The 20,110-nt window shown below is 41.7% G+C and overlaps 1 protein-coding gene across 1 annotated transcript in view; it reads left to right on the forward strand.

Annotated features, from left to right (window-relative positions):
• XRCC5 (X-ray repair cross complementing 5) overlaps positions 1–20,110 on the forward strand; it is a 97,109-nt gene that overhangs the window by 62,465 nt on the left and 14,534 nt on the right. The window contains exon 17 of the mRNA XM_030325054.1: positions 19,732–19,841. Coding sequence (XP_030180914.1) covers positions 19,732–19,841 — 110 coding nt within the window. The remainder of the gene's footprint in view (positions 1–19,731; positions 19,842–20,110) is intronic.

Here is a 20,110-nt window from a genome sequence, read left to right on the forward strand (position 1 = left end):
TATCTTGTATCTTCTCTTTTTCTTAGTCTAAGTAAAGATTTATGAGTTTCACTTATCTTTTATAGAAGACCCTAACTTGTGCTTTTATTGATTTTTTTCCATTTTTTTTTTATTTCATTGATTTTTTTTTTTTTTTTTTTTTTTTTTTTTTTTTTGCTCTTTCATGGTCTTTATTATTACCTTCCTTTTGCTCACTTTGGATTTAATTTGGTCTCCTTTTTCTGGTTTCTTTTTTTTTTTTATATATATGAAATTTATTGACAAATTGGTTTCCATACAACACCCAGTGCTCATCCCAAAAGGTGCCCTCCTCAATACCCATCACCCACCCGCCCCTCCCTCCCACCCCCCATCAACCCTCAGTTTGTTCTCAGTTTTTAACAGTCTCTTATGCTTTGGCTCTCTCCCACTCTAACGTCCTTTTTTTTTTTTTTTTTTTTCCTTCCCCTCCCCCATGGGTTCCTGTTAAGTTTCTCAGGATCCACATAAGAGTGAAACCATATGGTATCTGTCTTTCTCTGTATGGCTTATTTCACTTAGCATCACACTCTCCAGTTCCATCCACGTTGCTACAAAAGGCCATATTTCATTTTTTCTCATTGCCACGTAGTATTCCATTGTGTATATAAACCACAATTTCTTTATCCATTCATCAGTTGATGGACATTTAGGCTCTTTCCATAATTTGGCTATTGTTGAGAGTGCTGCTATGAACATTGGGGTACAAGTGCCCCTATGCATCAGTACTCCTGTATCCCTTGGGTAAATTCCTAGCAGTGCTATTGCTGGGTCATAGGGTAGGTCTATTTTTAATTTTCTGAGGAACCTCCACACTGCTTTCCAGAGCGGCTGCACCAATTTGCATTCCCACCAACAGTGCAAGAGGGTTCCCGTTTCTCCACATCCTCTCCAGCATCTATAGTCTCCTGATTTGTTCATTTTGGCCACTCTGACTGGTGTGAGGTGATACCTGAGTGTGGTTTTGATTTGTATTTCCCTGATAAGGAGCGACGCTGAACATCTTTTCATGTGCCTGTTGGCCATCTGGATCTCTTCTTTGGAGAAGTGTCTATTCATGTTTTCTGCCCATTTCTTCACTGGGTTATTTGTTTTTCGGGTGTGGAGTTTGGTGAGCTCTTTATAGATTTTAGATACTAGCCCTTTGTCCGATATGTCATTTGCAAATATCTTTTCCCATTCCGTTGGTTGCCTTTTAGTTTTGTTGGTTGTTTCCTTTGCTGTGCAGAAGCTTTTTATCTTCATAAGGTCCCAGTAATTCACTATTGCTTTTAATTCCCTTGCCTTTGGGGATGTGTCGAGTAAGAGATTGCTACGGCTGAGGTCAGAGAGGTCTTTTCCTGCTTTCTCCTCTAAGGTTTTGATGGTTTCCTGTCTCACATTTAGGTCCTTTATCCATTTTGAGTTTATTTTTGTAAATGGTGTGAGAAAGTGGTCTAGTTTCAACCTTCTGCATGTTGCTGTCCAGTTCTCCCAGCACCATTTGTTAAAGAGGCTGTCTTTTTTCCATTGGATGTTCTTTCCTGCTTTGTCAAAGATGAGTTGGCCGTACGTTTGTGGGTCTAGTTCTGGGGTTTCTATTCTATTCCATTGGTCTGTGTGTCTGTTTTTGTGCCAATACCATGCTGTCTTGATGATGACAGCTTTGTAGTAGAGGCTAAAGTCTGGGATTGTGATGCCTCCTGCTTTGGTCTTCTTCTTCAAAATTCCTTTGGCTATTCGGGGCCTTTTGTGGTTCCATATGAATTTTAGGATTGCTTGTTCTAATTTCGAGAAGAATGCTGGTGCAATTTTGATTGGGATTGCATTGAATGTGTAGATAGCTTTGGGTAGTATTGACATTTTGACAATATTTATTTTTCCAATCCATGAGCAGGGAATGTCTTTCCATTTCTTTAAATCTTCTTCAATTACCTTCATAAGCTTTCTATAGTTTTCAGCATACAGATCCTTTACATCTTTGGTTAGATTTATTCCTAGGTATTTTATGCTTCTTGGTGCAATTGTGAATGGGATCATTTTCTTTATTTGTCTTTCTGTGGCTTCATTGTTACTGTATAAGAATGCAACTGATTTCTGTACATTGATTTTGTATCCTGCAACTTTGCTGAATTCATGTATCAGTTCTAGCAGACTTTTGGTGGAGTCTATCGGATTTTGCATGTATAATATCATGTCATCTGCAAAAAGCGAAAGCTTGACTTCATCTTTGCCAATTTGGATGCCTTTGATTTCCTTTTGTTGTCTGATTGCTGATGCTAGCACTTCCAGCACTATGTTAAACAACAACGGTGAGAGTGGGCATCCCTGTCGTGTTCCTGATCTCAGGGAAAAAGCTCTCAGTTTTTCCCCGTTGAGGATGATGTTAGCTGTGGGCTTTTCATAAATGGCTTTTATGATCTTTAAGTATGTTCCTTCTATCCCGACTTTCTCCAGGGTTTTTATTAAGAAAGGGTGCTGGATTTTGTCAAAGGCCTTTTCTGCATCGATTGACAGGATCATATGGTTCTTCTCTTTTTTTTTGTTAATGTGATGTATCACGTTGATTGATTTGCGAATGTTGAACCAGCCCTGCATCCCAGGAATGAATCCCACTTGATCATGGTGAATAATGCTTTTTATATGCTGTTGAATTCGATTTGCTAGTATCTTATTGAGAATTTTTGCATCCATATTCATCAGGGATATTGGCCTGTAGTTCTCTTTTTTTACTGGGTCTCTGTCTGGTTTAGGAATCAAAGTAATACTGGCTTCATAGAATGAGTCTGGAAGTTTTCCTTCCCTTTCTATTTCTTGGAATAGCTTGAGAAGGATAGGTATTATCTCTGCTTTAAACGTCTGGTAGAACTCCCCTGGGAAGCCATCTGGTCCTGGACTCTTATTTGTTGGGAGATTTTTGATAACCGATTCAATTTCTTCGCTGGTTATGGGTCTGTTCAAGCTTTCTATTTCCTCCTGATTGAGTTTTGGAAGAGTGTGGGTGTTCAGGAATTTGTCCATTTCTTCCAGGTTGTCCAATTTGTTGGCATATAATTTTTCATAGTATTCCCTGATAATTGTTTGTATCTCTGAGGGATTGGTTGTAATAATTCCATTTTCATTCATGATTTTATCTATTTGGGTCATCTCCCTTTTCTTTTTGAGAAGCCTGGCTAGAGGTTTGTCAATTTTGTTTATTTTTTCAAAAAACCAACTCTTGGTTTCGTTGATCTGCTCTACAGTTTTTTTAGATTCTATATTGTTTATTTCTGCTCTGATCTTTATTATTTCTCTTCTTCTGCTGGGTTTAGGCTGCCTTTGCTGTTCTGCTTCTATTTCCTTTAGGTGTGCTGTTAGATTTTGTATTTGGGATTTTTCTTGTTTCTTGAGATAGGCCTGGATTGCAATGTTTTTTCCTCTCAGGACTGCCTTCGCTGCGTCCCAAAGCGTTTGGATTGTTGTATTTTCATTTTCGTTTGTTTCCATATATTTTTTGATTTCTTCTCTAATTGCCTGGTTGACCCACTCATTCGTTAGTAGGGTGTTCTTTAACCTCCATGCTTTTGGAGGCTTTCCAGACTTTTTCCTGTGGTTGATTTCAAGCTTCATAGCATTGTGGTCTGAAAGTATGCATGGTATAATTTCAATTCTTGTAAACTTATGAAGGGCTGTTTTGTGACCCAGTATATGATCTATCTTGGAGAATGTTCCATGTGCACTCGAGAAGAAAGTATATTCTGTTGCTTTGGGATGCAGAGTTCTAAATATATCTGTCAAGTCCATCTGATCCAGTGCCTCATTCAGGGCCCTTGTTTCTTTATTGACCGTGTGTCTAGATGATCTATCCATTTCTGTAAGTGGGGTGTTAAAGTCCCCAGCAATTACCACATTCTTATCGATAAGGTTGCTTCTGTTTATGAGTAATTGTTTTATATATTTGGGGGCTCCGGTATTCGGCGCATAGACATTTATAATTGTTAGCTCTTCCTGATGGATAGACCCTGTAACTATTATATAATGTCCTTCTTCATCTCTTGTTACAGCCTTTAATTTAAAGTCTAGTTTGTCTGATATAAGTATGGCTACTCCAGCTTTCTTCTGGCTTCCAGTAGCATGATAAATAGTTCTCCATCCCCTCACTCTGAATCTAAAGGTGTCCTCAGGTCTAAAATGAGTCTCTTGTAGACAGCAAATAGATGGGTGTTGTTTTTTTATCCATTCTGATACCCTATGTCTTTTGGTTGGCGCATTTAATCCATTTACATTCAGTGTTATTATAGAAAGATACGGGTTTAGAGTCATTGTGATGTCTGTATGTTTTATGCTTGTAGTGATGTCTCTGGTACTTTGTCTCACAGGGTCCCCCTTAGGATCTCTTGTAGGGCTGGTTTAGTGGTGACAAATTCCTTCAGTTTTTGTTTGTTTGGGAAGACCTTTATCTCTCCTTCTATTCTAAATGACAGACTTGCTGGATAAAGGATTCTCGGCTGCATATTTTTGCTGTCTAGCACCCTGAAAATCTCGTGCCAATTCTTTCTGGCCTGCCAAGTTTCAAAAGAGAGATCAGTCACGAGTCTTATAGGTCTCCCTTTATATGTGAGGGCACGTTTACCCCTTGCTGCTTTCAGAATTTTCTCTTTATCCTTGTATTTTGCCAGTTTCACTATGATATGTCGTGCAGAAGATCGATTCAAGTTACGTCTGAAGGGAGTTCTCTGTGCCTCTTGGATTTCACTGCCTTTTTCCTTCCCCAGTTCAGGGAAGTTCTCAGCTATGATTTCTTCAAGTACCCCTTCAGCACCTTTCCCTCTCTCTTCCTCCTCTGGGATACCAATTATGCGTATATTATTTCTTTTTAGTGTATCACTTAGTTCTCTAATTTTCCCCTCATACTCCTGGATTTTTTTATCTCTCTTTTTCTCAGCTTCCTCTTTTTCCATAACTTTATCTTCTAGTTCACCTATTCTCTCCTCTGCCTCTTCCATCCGAGCCGTGGTGGTTTGCATTTTGTTTTGCATTTCCTTTAAAGCGTTTTTCAGCTCCTCGTGACTGTTCCTCAGTCCCTTGATCTCTGTAGCAAGAGATTCTCTGCTGTCCTGTATGCTGTTTTCCAGCCCAGCGATTAATTTTATGACTATTATTCTAAATTCACTTTCTGTTATATTATTTAAATCCTTTTTGATCAGCTCATTAGCTGTTGTTATTCTTCTGAGGGGAATTCTTCCGCTTGGTCATTTTGGATAGTCCCTGGTGTGGTGAGGGCCTGCAGGGCACTTCCCCTGTGCTGTGGTGTATAACTGGAGTTGGTGGGCGGGGCCGCAGTCCGACCTGATGTCTGCCCCCAGCCCACCGCTGGGGCCACAGTCAGACTGGTGTGTGCCTTCTCTTCCCCTCTCCTAGGGGCGGGATTCACTGTGGGGTGGCGTGGCCTGTCTGGGCTACTTGCACACTGCCAGGCTTGAGATGCTGGGGATCTGGCGTATTAGCTGGGGTGGGAAGGCAAGGTGCACGGCGGCAGGGGGGGCAGGCTTAGCTCGCTTCTCCTTAGGTGATCCACTTCAGGAGGGGCCCTGTGGCAGCCGGAGGGAGTCAGATCCGCTGCCGGAGGTTTGGCTCCGCAGAAGCACAGAGTTGGGTGTTTGCGCGGAGTGAGCAATTTCCCTGGCCGGAACCGGTTCCCTTTGGGATTTTGGCTGGGGGATGGGCGAGGGAGATGGCGCTGGCGAGCGCCTTTGTTCCCCACCAAACTGAGCTCTGTCGTCCGGGGGCTCTGCAGCTCACCCTCCCTTTGTCCTCCAGCCTTCCCGCTTTCCGAGCAGAGCTGTTAACTTATGACCTCCCAGACGCTAAGTCGCGCTTGCTGTCGGAACACAGTCCGTCAGGCCCCTCCGCTTTTGCAAGCCGGACTCGGGGGCTCTGCTTGGCTGGCGAGCCGCCCCTCCGCCCCGGCTCCCTCCCGCCAGTCCGTGGAGCGCGCACCGCCTCGCCGCCCTTCCTACCCTCTTCCGTGGGCCTCTCGTCTGCACTTGGGTCTGGTGACTCTGTTCTGCTAATCCTCTGGCGGTTTTCTGGGTTATTTAGGCAGGTGTAGGTGGAATCTAAGTGATCAGCAGGACGCGCGGTGAGCCCAGCGTCCTCCTACGCCGCCATCTTCCCAGAATCCTCCTTTTCCTGGTTTCTTAAAAGCTTAGAATTTTGGGGCGCCTGGGTGGCTCAGTCGGCTAAGCAGCCGACTTCGGCTCAGGTCATGATCTCGCGGTCCGTGAGTTCGAGCCCCGCGTCGGGCTCTGTGCTGACAGCTCAGAGCCTGGAGCCTGTTTCGGATTCTTTGTCTCCCTCTCTCTGACCCTCCCCCGTTCATGCTTTGTCTCTCTGTATCTCAAAAATAAATAAAAAACGTTAAAAAATTTTTAAAAAAAATAAAAAAATAAAAAAAAAAAGCTTAGAATTTTGATTTGAAAGCTCATGCCTTCTCTAACATAGGTATTGAAAGCTATGCATTTCCTTCAGCAGGTTGTTTAGCTGCACACCCTAAATTGTGATGTATTGTTTTTATTTTCATTCAGTTCACATGCTTTCTAATTTCTTTTGTGATTACCTCTTAGACCCTTGGATTATTTAGAAGAGTGTCTAATTTGCAGACATTGGAGACTCCCAAATTTCTTCTGTTGTTGATCTTTATCTTAATTCCATTGTAGAACATATTTTGAATGGTTTCAACCCCTTTAAATTTATTGAGACTTGTTTCGTGGCTTACACTATGGTCTGTTCTGACACGTGTTCCGCATGCCCTTTAATGTACATTCTGTTGTTGTTAGGTCAAGGGTTCTGTAAATGTCAGGTAGGTCAGTTTGGATGATAGTTTGTTCAAATCTGTATCCTTGTTGATTTTCTGTCTAGTTGTTCTCCATGATGTTCTGAGTATTGGAAGTTATTTCCCTTGAGATTTTGTGGACTAGTGAGACCTTTATAATTTTTGCCTCACCTAGCTAAACAAAAATCTGGAGGCCCAAGCGAATCTCTGCAGAGTACCAGTGAAGAAAACTTGTCAATTCAAGTAATACTATTTTAAATAAAGGTCTTCAGGTATTGGAGTTTTTTTTAAAAATAAGCTTAGATACAGGTACCACAAGATTATGTTTGTGTTTCATAACCCTCTGCTTCATGAAAGGAATTCATTTACTTTAGTAATGACCGACTTACTCAGTACAGGAAGAATTGTGTAGATTGAAGAACTTGTTAGAACACAGGGACGATTAGTTCTAAGTAATGAAAGCCAATTTACATTTTAGTGACAAGAGGTACTATAGTACATAAGTATATATAGTATGTAAGTATTAGGTCAGCATTTTTAGATTTGGAAGGTTTATAGGTTCATTATTTCCTCCTGTCATTTGTTTCTTTTGGGTGCCATTTTCTCAAACATGGGTTTATTTTGTTTGATTCTTTATTCGTTTCATACATTGAGAATAAAATATATGGAATAACTGAGGTTGGATTATCTCCTCATTATCTCCATTTCTAATAACTTGTAGATGGACTATAATGAAGTCAACAAGACTTATACATTGAAATTTTAAATGTATGGGATGATAGGGAGGGTTGAATATACACACCAAAGGTAAGATTTGCCTGCAGTGTGGGGGCTTAGGTGGCTCAGTCAGCTGAGCTGAGTGTCTGACTCTTGATTTTGGCTCAGATTATGATCCCAGGGTCATGGGATTGAGCCCCATGTTGGGTGCCACACTGAGCATAGAGCCTGCTTGAGATTCCCTCTCTTTCTCCCTCTGCCCCTCTTCCCTGCTCGTGTGCGCGCGCTCTCTCTCTCTCTCTCTCTCTCTCTCTCTCTCTCAAATAAAATAAAAAATAAAATAAAAATTAAAAAGAAGAATTGCCTCCAGCAAATCTGGTTAGTCTTTCCTGAGTACAGTAGGTAAAATTAAATAATTTGAAGGCCCTTTATTATACAACCTTCTAAGTACATGAATATAAACAGAAAGAAGAAGGTGCTGTAAAAAATAAAAAAGAAAGAGATTGTGAAATAGTATTCTGAGTTTCACTATCAGCAAATGCCAATCTATGAAAAATGTCTATGCATTTAGGACCCACTAGAAACAGGACCAATTGTTTATTGCTCCCTAGATGTCTCCTCATTAAAAAATAAGTACATGCTCAATTGGAAAAAATTAAATCGTAATGTAGTAGTACATAAAGTTAAGAAAGTCTCCTCCTTCATCTTCCCCCCTCTCTTCCAATCTCTCTCCAGACCCACGTCTGTCTTACTTTGTCACTCTCTCCTCAAAGGAGTAACCCTGCTAATCCTTGTTAATGTTGTAGTCAAGATGGTTAATATTTTAGGGTATGGTAAATTGGGGTTATAGTCATAGATAGTACATTTTGGAGAACACCCCCCCCCCACCCATTCCTAGTGAGATCAAGCAGCATGATCTAAGAGGAGAAAAAAAGAGCTCACAGCAAAATGGGATGGTGTTAAGTCATAGTAAGTGACAACAACAGAGATGCCTGCATGCATACGGTCAGGGCAGTGTGGGAAATGGTCTCTTCTCCACTCGCACCTGCATGCATCTCTTAGCCTGTTGCTCTTTGTGTATTTCTCCTCTCCATAGAGCTTTATTTTAGTCATTTTTGTCTCTAAAATTAAAGTGAAGGGTGGTGATAAAAAAAGTTCTAGACTGTCCATTCCTCTTAGTGATAACTGGTTCTAAAAATGCGGTGTGTGGGTTTAAATTGAAGGAATGCAAGAAGGGGCACCTGGGTGGCTTAGTCGGTTAAGCACCCGACTCTTGATTTCCACTCAGGTCACAATCTCACGGTTTGTGGAGCTCTGCATTGGGCTCTGCGCTGACAGTGTGGAGCCTGCTTGGGATTCTCTGTCTCCCTCTCTGTCTGCCCCTCCCGATCTGTCTCTCAAAAATAAATAAATAAACATTAAAAAAAAAATTAAATAAAAAAAGGAACACAAGAAGACATCTTTATTCTTTAGAGGATTTAGAGGAGTAAACCAGTGAGGCTGAGGCCATTTGTTCATCCATGTAGCAAATGGCCGGTGGCCTACTGTGCACTAATCATTGTGGCGTAACACAGACTGGAAACAAATACACGTCAAGTGGTGATAAGCACTTGTGTTACTTTCCAAGGGCTCTGTGACAAAGCACCGCATATTGGCTGGCTTAAAACTACAGAAGTTTATTTTCTCATAATTCTGGAGGCTGGATATCCAAAGTGGAGGTGCCGGGAAGGGAAGGTTGGTTCCATCTGAGGGCTCTGAGGGGAATCTGTTCCATGCCCCTCTCCTACCTCATGGGGACAGCTGGCAGTCCTTCATGGTCCTGGGCTTGTAGATGGGCCACTCCGGTCTCTGCCTCCTCCTCTTCACAGGGAGCTCTCTCACTATGTGTGTCCACATTTCCCTCTTCTTATAAGGGCATCAGTCATACTGGATTAGGACCCATCCTTATGACCTCATTCTAATTTGATTACATCTGCAAGGACCCTGTTTCCAAATAAGGTCATATTCTGAGCTTTCAGAAAGGACATGGATTTTCAGAGAATGGTATTCAACTCGTGACAGCACTATAGAAAAAAATCAAAATGGAATCGTGGGATAGTGAGTGCTGCGGTGAGATGGGCTTGTGAATTTATGTAGAAAACAAGGACGGGTCACTTTTGGGGTGTCATTTGAACAGAGAATTGAGAAAGATGAGGACAGAGCCTGCTAGGTATCTATCGGGAGAACTTTGTAGACCAAGGCAGCAGTATTTTCCCCGGGAGTAGGAGCCTGTTTGGCTTCATCTAGGAGCACCAGGGAGGCCAGCGTGGCTGGAAGAAATAGGAGATGAGATCAGGGGGTGGCTGGGGTACATGTCACATAGGGCCTCCTAGACCTTTTGTTTTTACTCTGAGTGAGGTAGGAAACCACTGAGGAGTTCTAGGTAGAGGTGGATCTGATTGACTTGTTTTACAAGTGCCCGGGCCATGCTGAGACCGGCAAGGGGGAGGTAGGCAGAGGAGTTGGAAGGTTGCCGTAGTGCTGTAAGTGAGAAGGAGTAAGAAGTTCAATTCCTGATAGGCTCTAAAAGTAGAATTGGTGGGTTTTACTGACCGTTTAAGTATAGGTTGTGAGAGAAGGAAGCAAGTCGAGGATGACTCCCAGGCTTTTGGCCCGAGCACCTGGAAGACATTGCGGTTTACTGAGAGGGGAAACACATGCTAAGTTGCTTATGCAGGTGTGGAGTGTGGACTTCGGAAAAGAGGCCTGGGTTGTAAACCTGAATCTGCAGAAGTCACTAGAGATGTTCTCTGAAGTCATGAGACTGGATGAGTTCCCTGAGTGGGGGAGGGGTGTGGCACAGGTGGAAGGGGTCACTTTGATGCACAAATAGTTCATCCAAGGCAATAGGACACAAGGCACGGTGTGGGTACAGATGCAGGTGGGTGACCGATTTGAGGAAGAATTCATAGACTAGTTTGGCGTAACCTGAGCCAGAAAAGGCCGGACAGGAGAGAGCCCAAAGCAAGGCATCTCAGGTGATGCAGCGACCTAAGTGCATCCTGGTGCTGTGGGTGCTAATAGGACTTCCCCAGAAATAAGGCTTTTCTGATGCTGTTACTTTGCCTCTTGAGTTTACTGTTGATGAGCATTTCTGACCACTTTGTACCCATTTCTAATTCTCTTCTAATTTCTAATCATTTTCTGGATCTGTCTCCTTTCCATCCTAACTACCACTGTCATAATTCAGGCTTTCATTACTTCACCATTGGACAGTTATAGCATCCTATATTAATTTATTTTTAAGTAATCTCTACATCCGACGTGGAGTTCAAACTTAAACCCTGAGATCAAGAGTCACGCGCTCCACTGACTGAACCGGCCAGGCACCCCCAGATTTAGCTTCTTACGAAAGCACAAGATTTGATTAAGTGTCAGCCCTTTTTAATCATTCCTCATGTCGTTAAAAGTAGTCCCCCATCTCAAGGCTGCCCACAACCTGGTTCCACTCTGCCATCCCAGACCAGTCTTCTGTAGGTCCCCTCTGCGAACTCTGTTCTCAAACCAAACAGTATTCCTGTTAATATGCTTGTGATACTGGTTTTCCTGCCTCTGTATATTTGCTCATGATACCCCTTCCACAAAGAATGTCCATTCTTTTTTGTCACCCCCAAATCCCACTCTTAAGAGATGCTCCTGATTTAAGAGCCAATATATCCTGGGATACCTGCGCCCAAGAGTAGTTTTATTACAGTATGACACATCATCAAAGGTGCCGCTGTTAGTCTACTGTCAGTGGAACAGATAACCTCCCTCTGTTTTTATGTTCTCTAAGTGCTGCCGACTAAGTAATTTTTTTGTTTCCGTTGTTGACTTTAATGAAGCAGTGCTTGGGAATAATAACAATTTTGAGTTTTTGAATTACAGCATAAGTAATTCTCAAAGTTCTTTGGACCGATTCATAAATCTTAGCCCCATCAAAGAAGTAGAGAAAAATAGTATCTGTGTATTTTCAGCTGTGGAACATTATACAGCTTTCTTCACAAAATCAGAAAGAGGGGGGAAAAATGAAAAAAAAAAAAAAAGGATCTAAGTGGCCCTTAAGAAAAGATAGCATATAAACACAGGGCATCATCATTTATCAGTTTTTAGGAGGATATATCACATGAAATACCGTTGTTTTAAAATTTCTGGTCCTTGGTGTGTCCTTTTAAGAGTGACTCAAATTCTTGAGGCATCATAAAACGTTGTGGGCCATCCCCCTCCATTGTCCACAAAAGCACATTCAAGCAGACTGCCTGCTTCTCTTCCTTTCTGAGGAGTCTGACTCACCACTCACTGTATCTCTTCAACTGATACATGGTTTTCAGTTCCATTCAATTACCAACTTTTAATTGGATCCCATTGCCAGATTGGTCTCCTGTTCCAGAGTGTTTCCTCTTGGCTGCACTGTTACTATGGCTACTTGGTTCCTTCCACTTATTTCCTGCATTAGGGTCATGACATCCACTCTGGTATGAAGCTAGACAGATACTGTGAAATTGCTACGGTACCAAACACCGTCATCTTTCATTCTGCCTCCCTCCTACTGCCCATCTGGAATGGGATCAAGTCTACGTGGTAAGGTTATCAGTTCTTCTGTATCCCTTTTATTTTAGTCAGCATCACCAAGTTTTAGAGTTCTAGAACTTTGGAAAGTTGCGGAGACCCTCTTTCTCTGCCTTCTCCACTTCCTAGCCCCACCCTAACACGCACTTCCAAGCATATGGCCTATATGTTTCATAAAGGAGCCAAAGACATCACTTCATGCAAAGGTCGATGCAAAGGTCTTCCATGAGCTTTTTTCCTATGTTAGCATCATGTCCCAGTTTTGGACTCTAAGTGCGCTCCATTCTGGAATTGGTGAAATGAGTTACGCTAAAAAGTGGACATTCTTTGGTCTTCAGCAAACTTCTGTATGCCCTGTAAACTTGTGAATATTAATTGACAATCTTCAGGTTTCGTGGGATATGTTCAGTGAGTCTTTAATGGTTAAGTTGAATGTTGTTAATAAAATATAAAAAGACCATAGAATGCTGTGGAACCCCTCCCTTTTGACCAGGAAACTTAAAAATTTTGCAGCTGACTTGGACATAGACCTGCTCTTACACCCAAGTTATTTAAGATGAGAAATATTATTCATCCAGAATGAAAAAGATGTGTCATAATGTTCTCTTACATAAAGGGAGTTTACCACCAGTGGGCTTGCTGGAACCACTTTTCTAGTTTCTCATTAGCTCACACCAACACCTTTTTTCCAGAGGGAACTAAGTAAGACCAAGAGACCTTCAGTGTTATTCTTCCTGTGGCTATAAAGTGGGACTCAGAGTTAGCTCAAATAAAAACAAAAATAAAATGAGAGAGATCTCCTAGTCTGCAGGAATGGATTCTTGACAATACAGACTTTGCATTTACTCTGCTCCTTGTGCCTGGGGTTTTAATTTAACACATCAGTGAAAAGCCAGCATTTAAAGGGGGGAGGGAACCCAGCAGGAATTACTTTTATTAGTGCAATTTGTAAGAAATTACTGCATTTAATGAGAAAATCGTTAAGCATGAAAAAATGGGCTGTGACTGAACTTGCGGAGCTTAAATGGTGAGGTTTTAATTGAGTTTTTTAGTTATTGGTAAGAAAATAGTAATAATAAAAAAATCCGCCAAGGCTGTGTCTATACTGTGGAGGTGGTCACCATTTTATATACCTTCATTCAATTTCTTGTGCCACTGGTCATGCGTAATACTGTGGCTGTCGTGGTCTTTGTGTCGGGTCCACCGACTGTTTCTGCTCTTTAAAGGGAGGCAGGCAACTTCTTCTGCCTGCTCCGTGAGGAATGCTGGGGCCAACAGTCTGGTAGAACAGTTTCTAACATGGGGAAGGACAGGGAGGAGGCAAAGAGCAGTACAGAGCTGTGTCTACTCCACAGCCCAGCTACTTAAACATAAGACCTTTGAGAGGCGCCTGGGTGGCTCAGTCAGTTAAGCATCTGACTCTTCATTTCGGCTCAGGTTATGCTCTCATGGTTCGTGGGACTGAGCCCTGAGTCCAACTGGTGCTGTTCAGCACAGAGCCTGCTTGAGATTCTCTCTCTCTGTCTCTCTGTCTCTCTCTCTCTCTCTCTCTCTGCCCCTCCCCCCCTCAAAAATAAATGAACATTAAAAAAAAATAATAAGACATTTGAAAGTCATTTTCAGGTTCATAAAGCTTATACTTTTTTCCTAGTTTTCAGTTTCTTTTGTTGCCACTCAGTGATTTCATTCTCCCCACCAAAAATACTTCATTAGAACACCGGGGTGGCTCAGTCAGTTGAGTGTCCAACTCTTGATTTCAGCTCCAGTCACGATCCTGGGATTGTGAGATCGATGATGGTCATGATCCCAGCGTCGTGGGATCAAGCCCTGTGTTGGGCTCTATGCTGAGCAGGGAACCTGTTTGAGATTCTCTTCTTCTTTGTCTCTATACCTCTCTCTCTCTTTCTCTCTCAAAAAAAAGAAAAAAAGAAAGACCACAAAACTAAAAACAGGAATGCCAGACCTAACAAGCCAAGGAGCATAAACATTCAGAGCAAATTCTGCCTGGGGTCTTAGATCCAATCTCTTTTAGAAATAAAGGCAGAAAGGACATTTAAGAAATAAATCAGCGTATCTTTTGTCATTTAGAGGAAAAATGTTTAGGATTCCTTTTTTTTGTACTTTTCAGAAGTGCCTTTGACTTCTGTGAAAGGACAGAGACAGGGAGGGGTTGTCACCACCAGTTCCTCTGGTTTGTTGTCACGGGCCACACAGCTGTGTGGAGCTTTTTGCTGTGTTTCACCATGTTAAACCTGAAGTACAAGGAAATGTATGTAGCTCTAAAGATGTTTCAAGTAGAAGTGAAAATCTGTTTTTGTGTGTGTATGTATAATTTTTTGTAGAAATATGCTTTATATGTATATATATACATATATATATACATATACGCACACACACACACACATATATATGTATGGATTGGGAAAAGCTTTGAATATACTTAGGAACTTTTTCAATAACTTTCAATTGAATTTCATTGTATCCTCTCTCACTAGAAAGAAGGAAAGAAAAAAAGCCTGTACGTTTTACCTTCCTTTATTATTTAAAGAATACTGTATTAATTTTGTGTCTCCAGGAAACATCCAGTGCATAATTGGGGCATCCTCCTCTATGGGTTCCTAGTAACCCTGTGTCGGATGGCCCCTAGACCCACTCCTCATCCTTCCCCTGTGCACACAAGATCTGGGAGTTGGGGGGACAGAGCCAGCCCCTCGCGGGTTGCCTTTCCCAGCTTCCATGTCTACTGACTTCCTACAGGGTTCAGCCAATAGGAGACCCTGGTGGGAAATTGGTGGGAAGCAAGGCGGGAGGGAGAAACCGGGGTATTTCTCCCTGTGTTGGGCAGCATGGCCAGTCCTTGGCTTCACCTCCCATAGGACAGGCTCCTGAGATTTACTTTTTACACCCCTGTCTTCTCTTTTCTTCCTGCCACCCAGCACTACCACGGGTGCTAAGGGCTCCTTGCTGTTACTGATTTCTGGGTTACAGCACCATTCGCAGCTGGCTTTACAGCTTCTGGTCACCTGTGTAACAGTTGCCAGCCCTAAATTTCCTTTGTGAAGTATCCAGTGATGTCTCTTCTTCTGGTTGGACCCTGACAGACACATAGACTCTACCCACAATGACCAATTTGTATTCTATAGTAAAGAGACAAAAGGAAGCCTATTGGTGGTCCGTTTCAGTTTCAGTTGCCTGTATTAAAACACAGACTCCTTTTCTTATCAGGCAAATGTTTCTTGCAAGTTTCTGGCTTAAAATGGTGATCGTATTTATGTGTGGGTTTAATTGGCAACAGACTGGACTACTTGCTTTGAGTTTTATTTGCTGATAGATACCATTCTTTTATTCTCTTAATTACTGACCTGATCATATACTTATTTAAGTGCTTAATTTGTATTACTTTTTAAATTTGTTTTATAAAGATGCCACTGTCATTGACTGTGTAAATCTGTTCTCAGCATTTAAAAATACATTAACTGCCGACTTCTGTAAAATGTGCACCCCTTTAATAAGTAAAATTCACATGAGGCATTGAGATAGTAAGGATTGAATTGAGAAACATCCTGAATGATGCCTGGGTTGAGCAAAATCGTTTGAGATGGTTTTACAGTCCTTTATATATAATGTGTGACAGATGAGTGATCCTACTGCTTTTTTAGCTCTGTCCGGTGAAGGGGAAAAAACCCACAATAAATGACTTTCTTTCACTCTGTGGGAAACATCTTTATAGAGAACAGAGGTAGTAAGCAGATGTCAAGTCAGGGGCTGACAAGCACATGGCCCTGGGTATTTGGGCCCATGTGACTGTACATTAAGAAGGGAGGTGATTCAATTTCGGGGATTTGGGGTCACGTTGAATATTTTCTCTGGAGAAGGAGAACATACGTTTCAGATTTAAAAAAAAAAAACAACAAAACTGGTTTTTTTCCCCCGTATGTAACACTTTTGTATCTGGATTGCATTTTTAATGTAACAGTGAAGTATTATTGAGACTAATTTTGTGGATCATCAGTCTGTACTTATGTAAGATGCTGGCTTAATATATAATGCCCATGTTTAAACCTCAGAATCTAGAACATTTTGATTTTGAGTACTCCTTGAAATAAATGACGACCTTTGCCTAAGATGGATGGCCCTTTCAATGGCCATCCTTTATATTGGCTACTAATGAGTATTATTGAGCCTCTGACTAATTCTGGAAAGCATTTTGGTGAATTAAATTGGGGCTCTGATTTCCTGAGTATGAAGACTGACAGGCCATTCCATACCCTGTAATTGATGTAAAAGCAGAGAGGAGCACCCTGATGATGCACATTTTCCTTATGTGGTGCAGGGAGCACAGGAACTTCAAAAGCATCATCTAGCCAAAATAGAATTATTTTTGTCAGCCATTTCTGCATTCTATTAAAAATGGTAGGAAAATGTGAAGTGCCACCAAACTTTGGAAGGGGAGTGAATCTCTTGTCCAATGATGTCCCCATCCTGTTCTCATACTCAGTATGTTAAAGCATCATCCAGCGCAGCTATTTGCTGGTGTTAAATGGTTCATTATAGTCAGTGAACCACAAAATGGTCTGGATAGAAGGAAAGAACTCGTAATCGTGGGCCAGATGCACAGGCCATGGAACTGATGATGCCTAGAAGGGCAAAATCTGATTCTTTGTATTCACTGGATTTATTGCAAGTTTGGGTATGTTTATCTCCCTGTGTTCCTGAAGTTCCTGGAGGAAAAGGCAGGACAGTCTAACATGTAAATAAGAAAACCCAATCCAAATAGGCCCACAAGTACATTAAGAACTTCATTCTTAAATAAAAACTAGGTATTGAGACTCCTACTTCCTTTTCTTTATATCCCTTCTTTCCTGTATCGTTACTGCAAATGGATTGTTGGCTTTTGCTTTTGCTTTATTTTAGTCTCTTGAATACTTTTTTCTATAAGATAGCAACTCTGTGTATGCGTGTTCCATCTTATGTCAAGATAAAATGGGTCAAGAAGCTGTGTTTTTTGCAAAGCAGTTCAGTCCATATTTAGTTGATACATGGACTCCCGGGTTTAAGGACTCCCTAAGCTTCAGTACCTAATCCCTTGTGCTTTTTATACTCTTTTTCTTGCAGTCTTTATAGAATAAGTTTGGACACGGCAGACAGCTCTCCTCTTTAATCTCTTAGCATCTGTGACACCGTACCCTCCTGGTTTTCACTGTCTCCCTCACCACTCCTTAGCCTCCTCTGTCAGCTCCCTTTTCTCTCTCCGAGCTCTAAATGTTGCAGCTCCTTAAAGGCTTGGTCTTGAACTCTTCTCCCCTACACTTGTTACAGACTCAAGCACTGTCCTGCCTCAGGACCCTCACATGTACTTTTGTCTTGGACCACCTACCCTCCAACCTTCCCCTAGCTGATTCTTCCTCCTTTTTCTTCCCCTCTTCCTGTCTGGACTCCATGTGTTGGACCATTTCCTTCTCTTCAGACATACCCTATGCTTTCCCACCTCTCTTCATACTTGGGCTCATTCTGTTTTCTGCTGTATCATGGCCAAATTCTGCTTTTCATTGCCCAGCAAAAAAGCCGTCTCACTTCATGAAAGTTTCTTTTAATTAGTCACCAAAGATTTTTAAAAATTCACATCAGCTGATATATTTCCATACCAGTCATAGTCCTCTTCACATTTACCTCCTATTATTTTTATATATGTATTGTGTCCCCATTAGACTGTAGAGTCCTCAAAGGCAAGGACTTTATCTTCAATTTGATTGTGTCTTCCACAGAACACACTCTAGAGTCTTACCTATAACACTCATACAGTAAATATATATTAGGTTAAATTAATGAAAATAATTCCTACATCAGGCAGAGAAACATTGACATCATAGCTCGCTAAGGCCCCTGTTCCTCATTTCAGAAGAAATGAGAGACATTGAGTCTCTGAGGATTACTACCTCTGGCCTTTGAAGGCTCTTATTTGTGCCTAGATACGTAACTCTGAGTGAACTTTATGTCATTTTTATCAGAGCAAGCAGACTGCTGTAAATGGTATAGGAACTATCAAACACTTCTGTTACTTTGCCTTTCCAGGCTGAAAAAGGAGATAACTTGTGTTGTTTTGAGTTCCTTGTTGGTTTTCTGCTCTATTAATCAGGGCTGTATTATTTACCTTGTTCAAAAAGACCCATCCAAACATCCTTTTGCTCCTTTGAATTGTTGGGTATTAATCCACTGCTGTGGGATACATTGGTAAAGATTTCAGAAATTGCAGAGAAGTGTTTCTCTAATCCCTCAAGTTTGTAAAGTACTTTATTATAATAGAGATCATAATCTCCTAGTTGGCGGAAGAGGTGAAATGGTTACTGGGAATATTTTTCTCTTGTTGCATAATTATTGTATCAGGAAACACTTTGTCCATTTTTTTAATCCTTTCCATATGCTGTAGGTCCCTTAGGAAATACGTTGATGGCACTGAGTTTCATGTCTTTCATAGGGCATGGAGCAGTGCTCTGGTCACTGTAATTCAGTTAGTGACCTCAAGCCTTCATAGGCAAGCCTTGAAAGCACGCTCTCATTAGTGTTTGTGTACATAGCCGTTCACAACTCTTGTTGCTCACAGTTGTGAGGCTGTGATTGTGGCAGCATGCAGTCTCAGAGCACCTTGACCGTTCAGCATAAATTGCCAGCCCAGCCCGCCGGTGAGTGGTTTCAGGGCACAAGTGAGAGTGAGCCTTTGTGCCATCACTGTGTACTTCTTGGTTTGTTCTACGCCAGCCACCAGTCATAAGAGGCCATTTGAGTCTGCTCAGCGACTTATATCCCCTGATGACTTTATGTTTCTGTTTTCCTCTGGTTTTTTTTTCATATTAAAAAATGTTTGTTTGTTTGTTTGTTTGTTTGTTTGTGAGAAAGCCTCAAGTTGCAGCCTATCTGACAAACGGTAACATTGTTAACGTATTTCCTCTTTCTGTAAAATTTATGACCTGCTTGCTGACAGTTACTGTTTATTAAGTATTCATGGCTTGTAGGGTGCTGAGCAACAGAGAATATTCAAGTTTGGCTAAGGGCAGAAGATAACATAGCAGGGATTTCTCATTCTAAAGGGGTATTATTAAATTAAGACGAGGGCTGATCTTTTCTAATTTGACCTGCAATTGGTAGAAGACGAGGCGTCCCTGGCTCATTACCCTTCACTGTCTGGCACTGTTTGACATTTATCGTGGGTGGAATTGGGGGAGGGACTGGAGGGTCTATGTTCTGTGAACATACCAGGAAAGACAGCTGGGAACTGCCCAAATGGCCCCTAAATTCGGGGGGGGGGGTGATAAAAAGCAACAATTAAAAAAAATTTAGTGTTTGTACCATAAGAACATTTAGCTGTAATTCTAAGCATTTTAGAAATTAAATTTTATTTCTTGACAGATATCATTAAGTATTACCCAGACTTTGAAATACAGACTTTCAGAATCAGCATTCTGCATCTCCTCTCCCCCATCCCATCCAGCCTCTCTCATAGAATAGCTTGTGTGCATACTGGCCATGAGGCCCTGGAGCCATAATACGTACTTACAGGCACTCTCTCTAACAAGCATTGCTCAAAATGAGGAAAATGAATTTATTGTCTTATGTTTTAGCAAGTCGCCAGCTAATAAATCAGATCGAGCAGTTTTTGGATACTAATGAAACACCGTATTTTATGAAGAGCATGGACTGCATCACAGTGTTCCGGGAAGAAGCCATTCAGGTAACGCTGTCCTCACCTGTCTTCCTCTTCCTAAACAGTTGGCCACCATCACAGGGGACACAGCGCCCCACAAGCAAGCACGGCCTTTTGAAAATAACTGTCCTCACTGAGAATAGCAGTGTTTGCCAAGAGACGCAGAAATGACTGAGTCATTTTACTCTGGCCGTCATTTCTGAGGGGGGCACAAAGATGTGTGTGGTGAATGCGATGCTTAGTCCCTGAGAATTAGCTTTTTATTACGGTGAAGTCCATGCTGCATGACTCCTATT

The sequence above is a fragment of the Lynx canadensis genome, chromosome C1, assembly GCF_007474595.2.
Source record: "Lynx canadensis isolate LIC74 chromosome C1, mLynCan4.pri.v2, whole genome shotgun sequence".
NCBI lineage: Eukaryota > Metazoa > Chordata > Mammalia > Carnivora > Felidae > Lynx > Lynx canadensis.